Consider the following 7,617-nt stretch of genomic DNA (forward strand, 5'->3'; position numbering starts at 1 on the left):
CTATATTGCGAAATATAACTTTTTATTTCAAAAAATAGCAACTTATTTATGTTCCTTCAAAATGAACCACATAAAACCCCCCACAATATTAAATATAAAAAAACTATAACCAATAAATCTGCAACGAAGCTAATCATCTCCCTCCACTTCATCTCTAATATCAGATCTTTTTTTCCTTAATCTAATTTATTGTCACTATCATCGACAATATTAAGATTCGTTGATGGCTTCTTTTTTATTTTAGGGATAATATGACATAAATCATTTATCAGGTCCATCATTTATGTTTATATCTTCGTTTTTTTTTTTGTTGATTTTGATATGCCTTCTTCGGTTTACCACCATCTTTTTTTTTTTTTTTTTTTTTTTTTTTTTTTTTTTTTTTTTTTTTTTTTTTTTTTCAGGCTCCTTTTTTTATGAAATACCATTTTTTTTGTGAAATTCTTTCTATGGTTTTGAGTATGTGCAGGTATGTTGATTTTTTTTAAGGTAAAGAAAGTAGGGTTTTTGTTCGATGTTGGTTCCTAGGTTTGGTTCTTATTTTTTGCGATTTCTCATAATCCATTGCGTTTTATTTTCCATCTTTATCTACAATCTTTATGTATAGAACACTTTATCCATATAGTCATTCACTATAGAGTTTAATGATGAAAAAAAAACACCCCTTTAGTTTTATTTACTTTGCAAATTATCGAGCCTCCATGCAAAGGTTACAACATAATGAAAAAAACAAAAAACCCTTATGAGGTAAATGCCAATTACGATTCTACCCCTTTTTCTCTTGTAACAATTATCTCACTTCAAAACATCTACTTTTGTGTTTCAGCATATTATTGATAGCATGAAAGATCCAAGCATTGTTGCATTTTGGTTAATCACAATGCCTCAAATTATGGGAGGATTTAAATATGGTGATGAGGTCAAACATAAAATATGGTGGTAATACAAACTTCTTTTATTTCTCATTTATTTATTTACTTATTTTTTTAATTCAAAGTAAATAAATAAATAAGAAATAAAAGAACCTTGTATTACCACCATATTTTATGTTTGACCTCATTACCATATTTAAATCCTCCCATAATTTGAGGCATTGTGATTAACCAAAATGCAACAATGCTTGGATCTTTCATGCTATCAATAATATGCTGAAACACAAAAGTAGATGTTTTGAAGTGAGATAATTGTTACAAGAGGAAAAGGGGTAGAATCCTAATTGGCATTTACCTCATAAGGGTTTTTTGTTTTTTTCATTATGTTGTAACCTTTGCATGGAGGCTCGATAATTTGCAAAGTAAATAAAACTAAAGGAGTGTTTTTTTTTTCATCATTAAACTCTATAGTGAATGACTATATGGATAAAGTGTTCTATACATAAAGATTGCAGATAAAGATGGAAAATAAAACGCAATGGATTATGAGAAATCGCAAAAAATAAGAACCAAACCTAGGAACCAACATCGAACAAAAACCCTACTTTCTTTACTTCAAAAAAATCCACATACATGCACATACTCAAAACCATAGAAAGAATTTCACAAAAAAAAATGTTATTTCATAAAAAAAGAAGCCTGAAAAAAAAAGATGATGGTAAATCGAAGAAGGTATATCAAAATCAACAAAAAAAACGAAGATATAAACATAAATGATGGACCTAATAAATGATTTATGTCATATTATCCCTAAAATAAAAAAGAAGTCATCAATGAATCTTAACATTGTCGATGATAATGACAATTTAGATTAAGGAAAAAAAGATCTGATATTAGAGATGAAGTGGAGGTAGATGATTAGCTTCGTTGCAGATTTATTGGTTATAGTTTCTTTATATTTAATATTGTGGGGGGTTTTATGTGGTTCATTTTGAAGGAACATAAATAAGTTGCTATTTTTTGAAATAAAAAGTTATATTTCGCAATATAGCCATAAAATAACAATGTATTTTGAAAGTACATTGTTAAATGTTGGATTATACTTGTGTAGACCCATTTTCACGCATGGTTGGCTATATATAGTTGTTTTCCGTGTCATAAGTAAAAAATGTTTGAAGGTACTTATATGTGACAAACAAGGTCATTGAACTAATAAAACAAAAAATATTGTCTATAAAGAGGTCCTTTAACGCTATATATATTTACCTATCTTAGTGTAATTTTTACACATTTCAATAATACCAATAACCCTACTTTTTTATAATTATTTTATAATATCTATATAAATTTGCATTTTATTTATGTGTTCATCGCGTTTAACGCGGGTCATAATCTAGTTTAGAGATATGGAAGAAACTTAGTTTTCCTTAAAAAAAAAATTAAAACAATAACAAGAATTAAGAAAACATTTATAATTTGTTTTACTACATTCATAAATAAAATGGTACGTTCAAATCAAAACCATATAAAAACCGGGTCGATTGGCACGGGAAATACTTTCTTTGACTGCCAACATTTTTTGACTTTTTAGAAAATGTGATATTGGTAATAAAAATGAATTTTTATAGAGAATAACTAAATATTAATAAGAAACAACTTCATAAAATGATTAGTATAATAAGTTATTAACTCTAAGTTAATAACAAGAATATAAATATTTCAAATAGATAGAAAGATATTTAAGCACATTTTCCTTCTAACACTAGACGGTTGATGAAGTTGAAGGTGAATAGTCGGTGCAAAAAACCAGTTAATTAAGCACATTCCCCTCGTAATCCGCTTAAAACGGTGAGGATGGATTTGAGCATTCTTTTGTCTTCCTTGCCCTTCCATTTTATTTCTTTCTGTCCTTAGTCTTCTTTATTCAAGAGTTTTTTTGTTTTTTTTTCTTCTGTGGATATATAATCTCTGTTGATATTGTTCCATTTTTCTAGTGAGCTGAACCCGAACATCTATACAAAATTACAAATACATAAGGACGAGACTAAAATATTATTTTTCAATACTTACTAGTAATTGAAGCTAGCTAATTGGATTTAAATAGCACAACAGGAAAGTGGAAAAACTCACCAATCTTCATAATTAATAAAAAAAAGACTAATCTTTTAGGTCAACCTTCTTATTAATTAAAGGGCATGCAAAACTTATATTTTGACTCTTTTGTGTCAAGCTTAATACTTTTTGATGCAGAAATACAATGAGTATTAAATTAATTAAACAACAAGCAACAACTTTTTTTTTTATATAGATTAATACATAATCCATTTCAAGGTTCGTAAAATTTCTCCTGAAAAAAGGTAAAGTTCTTACATTTTGAAGTTGAGAAATTGTGGCGTTGACACTTTGAAAGCGAATTTATCTAGACTACTTTTTAAACATTCAGACAAAACCATTGTATATATATACCACTAGTAGCCCTTACAACCACAAAGAGACATATAACTAGATAATTAAACAAGCATGTCGAAAGAGAGTTTTAAGGGGTTATATGTTCGTATCAAACCTTTTATGCTCATGATCTTCCTGCAAACTTCATATGCTGTTAATGGTTTAGTTGTCAAGTCAGCCTTAAACAAGGGCTTAAATCATTATACTTTTGCTGTATACCGCAACGCTGTTGCAGCTCTTTTCTTCGGTCCTTTCGCTTTCATCCTGGAAAGGTATGTGATGTTACATGCAATCATGTATATGAATCCGTAATTTTTCCTTCTTGTTATCATTTCTTTGCGGATGCAAACAGGAAAGTTAGGCCAGAAATGACAGTTTCCATCTTCCTGAAGATCATGCTACTGGGATTACTAGAGTATGTATTCTATATTCTGGTTTTTCTTGTGTAAGAAAGGAATTCTAACTTTTCAAGAATGATTGATTTTGCATGTAATCACAGACCAGTGATCGACCAGAACTTGTACTATGCTGGAATGAAATTTACAACCGCGACTTTTGCTACATCTATGTGCAACATCCTTCCTGCCATTACCTTTGTCATGGCTTGGATGTTTAGGTATTCTTCTTGTTCCTCAGGCAAGTTGCTACGTACGTGATTATATTAACTTTAGTAAACTTTTGTGACAGCTACATACATCCTATGTTTTTTGGCAGCTTACAAGATATCATGTCTTTTATTTATGCGTGGCCAATACTGTGAAGTAGACCTCTTTATATATTCGGAACCTTAACGGATCGATTTTGTATACCACCGTGCAACAAATCTTTCAAGCTTCAAAGATATGACAACAAGAAAAACCTTTCTTCGCAACATGTTAATTATCTTACAAATTAATATATATATAATACGTTGTGTTTTAAACCCGTTTAGATAGATAGGAAAGTAGCATTGATAATCATCCCAACAAATTTGGTCTGATAATTTCTTTATTTTGGTAGACTTGAGAAGGTGAAAGTAAGGAGTTTACATAGCCAAGGGAAGATCATAGGGACAATAGTGACGATTGGTGGAGCTATGATAATGACATTAATAAGAGGCCCTGCAATTCTATTTCCATGGACAAATCATCATCATCATCATCCTCTTCATCATCAATCTACGGTTAACACCATGAGTACACAAGATCAGATCAAGGGATCTCTCATGATCACTGTTGGTTGCTTTTCTTGGGCAAGTTTCGTCATCCTTCAAGTAAGTTTTCAGTCCAAAATTCTAGTTCATAATTATGTTCTAAAAAAAAGATGAAGAGAACAAGAATTTCATATGCGGATGATATCAATTTTGACTAAACACACAAATAGAGATATTTCATGATGGAAAAACCGTCACAAGATATATTTCTGTCACTATTGACATGTTAATTAAGAGTATTTATATGGACAATATATACTAATTTTTATGTTTCTTGGGTGGAAAAAGGCAGTGACATTAAAGTCGTACCCAGCTCAGCTTTCCCTCACAGCGCTTGTGTGTATGATGGGGACATTAGAAGGATCCATACTTGCACTTGTAGTTGAGAAGACCAATGCCTCAATCTGGTCAATTAACTGGGATATCAAATTATTTGCCGCTATTTATGGTGTAAGAAAAAAAATAATATTATCCTTCAGACCTTTACATTTTAGTTGACATTATAATCTATTATCATTTATCAACGTCATATCAATTTATAATAACTAAGAAACAAGCTATATGTGTAAAAGAAGTTACAATATGTTTCTCTTCGTGAATTATCTTGTCACATGAGATCGTGATTATTTGACTAATTTTCTCTAACATCTTTTATGTGGATGCAGGGAATAATGTGTTCAGGATGCGCATATTACATTTCGGGTGTGGTAATGCAAGAGAGAGGACCAGTTTTTGTGACGGCTTTCAGCCCACTTGGCATGGTTATTATTGCCATTTTGGGGTCTTCCATTTTAGCTGAGAATTTGAATTTGGGAAGGTATATTTAAAAATATTTATCAGTCTAATGTATTTATATTTATAACGTTAATTGAAGTATATTTTATTTTATTTTTTTAGAACAACTAAAAGTAGTTGAACTTTATATAAGTATATACCTAACTAATGAAACTTTCTTTCCCACGTAAGTTTAATGGAGATTAATTTCTGAATTTTGGTTTGTAGTGTTGTTGGAGCGGTTGTTATTGTGGTTGGGCTATATTTGGTTATATGGGGGAAGAGCAAGGATCAAAACGAACAAGACCTTGAGTTGTCTTTAAATAAACAACACATAGATGGTCTGAAGATGGCGACGTTTAAACACAGTGTTGATGTCGTTAATTCTGACGGAAAACCATGTACTGATCTTGAAGTAGTTTAAGGACATCGCTTACATCATTTATTATTTTTGTAGGATCAATTGCCCACAGACCACCGAGTCAATTGGGTTGATCCATAAAGTCACTCAACTAATTTCAAATTCTTGGTCAACCGACTTTTGTACATCAAGTGGTTGACTCATTGCTCTTGTTTATGTTCCTCATAATCGCTCGTTTGAATTCTACTAAGACTTAAGTGTGTACAACTTACCACTTATTTTTTTTGTCACAGCTTTCTTCACTCACATTTCAGTTACCAAAAGTCAGAAAATGGTCACTTTTTACTTTTATTTTATAAAAATAAAATTAATTTAATTTTAAAGTTTATAACTAAAAAATAAATAGAATTAATTAAAAAAATATTAATAAACATAAAAAATTAATAAAAATAAAAATATTTCATCACTTACAAATGAAAATTACATAATAAAACCTAGAAAATACAATTAAAAATTAGATAATAAAAATAATAAATCATTATTAAAAAGTATGACACTCCGAATCGTCATCCTCGTTATCCAAATACTTGCCCGAGTCTTCAACGAACATATCTGAATCTTCATCCAATTCATGAAACAAATCATCATGCGAATACTCGGCCCCGGGCTATATGTGAGCCCTATAAATATGCTCCACCAAATCCGCACGAAAGGAGTGATGAATGTCGCGATCATATACTTCTCTTCTATTTGCCCTATACTCTTGCGTACTAATAGCTACTCCTTTTCTGTTTGGCAAAACTTCGTTTAGATGGGTTTTGATAAAATAAAAATGATATTTTATGAAAACAATTTTAACGGCAAACAGAAGACTTTTAAAAGTAACTAGTTTATTTTTAGATTATTTTTTTACAAACCACCAAGAGGATCCAAATGCATGAATTAGAAAGATAATAACAACCATAGAAAGTTAAGGATATAATCTTTGAAGTCTTTGATCCCACTTGAAATTGGAGAGTGATGAAGATAGCAAAAAAAAAAAAAACTCAAGAAAAAGTTTCTTTACAATGTATCCATCATTAAGACTAAGGCACTAAGAATGCTAGTTCCCATCTTGTCAAAAGTAATTCTTAAGCCTTTAAGTGCTTAATACAATTAAGCACCAAAGGAGAAGCACTTATGAACACCCAAAGTCTTGCAACTTGCTTCAAAAGAACAAGATATATATATATATATATATATATATATATATATATATATATATATATATATATATATATATATATATAGAGAGAGAGAGAGAGAGTGTGTGTGTGTAACACATGTTCCATGTATCATTTAATTTATTTAATTTTAGGGTTTTGTGCTTGGGCTCAACAAGTTGGGGAGCTCCAACTCGTCGAGTAGAGATCATTTATGAGGACGCAAGATTCAGATCCCACTCGACGACTAGGAAGGCCCCGACTCGATGAGTAGGTGCAATAAAGGAAAAGCCTAATTTTTAGAGTTTGCACCCTATTTAATGGACTTAATTTGTCTCTTGTGGCCTCCCTTACCACTTCACTACCCAGAGAAGAAACCCTAAGCCATTCTTTGCTGTTTCCTTGTGATTGAGAGGCTAAGAGAGAGTTTTTGGTGCTTTAGTTGAAAAAGTTTGAAGATTGAGGAGCTTGGAGCGGGAAGGAGACTGTAGATCCAGCATCTAAAACGTTTGGACACCCATTTGAAGGTAACAAACTATTACCTTGATCATTCTAGCATTAGATCCTCTTCTTCTTGGGTTTTAGGCCATTTCTAGTACATTTGTGAAGCATTTCGGGTGTTGAGTAAGATCTGGAGTTGCAACTTCAGATCTGGACTCCTCTAAGTCCTTAGAGTTATAAAGTTGTTGAATTTATCAAGTTTGGTCCTTCTCTTTGGCTAAAACCCCTCCCTTAACTTGGTGTTAGCAACTAAGAGCTTGTATGCAT

At 31.1% G+C, this 7,617-nt stretch overlaps 1 protein-coding gene across 1 annotated transcript; it reads left to right on the plus strand.

Annotated features, from left to right (window-relative positions):
- Nucleotides 1-3,360: 3,360 nt before the first annotated feature.
- LOC111898118 (WAT1-related protein At2g39510) lies at nucleotides 3,361-5,857 on the plus strand. The gene is made up of 7 exons (XM_023894046.3): nucleotides 3,361-3,592; nucleotides 3,673-3,735; nucleotides 3,820-3,936; nucleotides 4,320-4,572; nucleotides 4,801-4,962; nucleotides 5,178-5,329; nucleotides 5,515-5,857. Exons 1-7 carry the CDS (start codon nucleotides 3,393-3,395, stop codon nucleotides 5,708-5,710), a joined length of 1,143 nt encoding a protein of 380 aa, XP_023749814.1. The 5' UTR covers nucleotides 3,361-3,392; the 3' UTR covers nucleotides 5,711-5,857.
- Nucleotides 5,858-7,617: the final 1,760 nt, after the last annotated feature.

Source organism: Lactuca sativa, chromosome 8 (assembly GCF_002870075.4).
Source record: "Lactuca sativa cultivar Salinas chromosome 8, Lsat_Salinas_v11, whole genome shotgun sequence".
NCBI lineage: Eukaryota > Viridiplantae > Streptophyta > Magnoliopsida > Asterales > Asteraceae > Lactuca > Lactuca sativa.

Bases quoted from the DNA above. Each gene is read 5' to 3' on its own strand.
- LOC111898118 (XM_023894046.3), top strand. From the start codon at position 3,393: ATGTCGAAAGAGAGTTTTAAGGGGTTATATGTTCGTATCAAACCTTTT. The intron at 3,937-4,319 runs GTATTCTTCTTG...TTATTTTGGTAG, and splicing joins GTCATGGCTTGGATGTTTAG to ACTTGAGAAGGTGAAAGTAA. The intron at 5,330-5,514 runs GTATATTTAAAA...TTTGGTTTGTAG, and splicing joins GAGAATTTGAATTTGGGAAG to TGTTGTTGGAGCGGTTGTTA.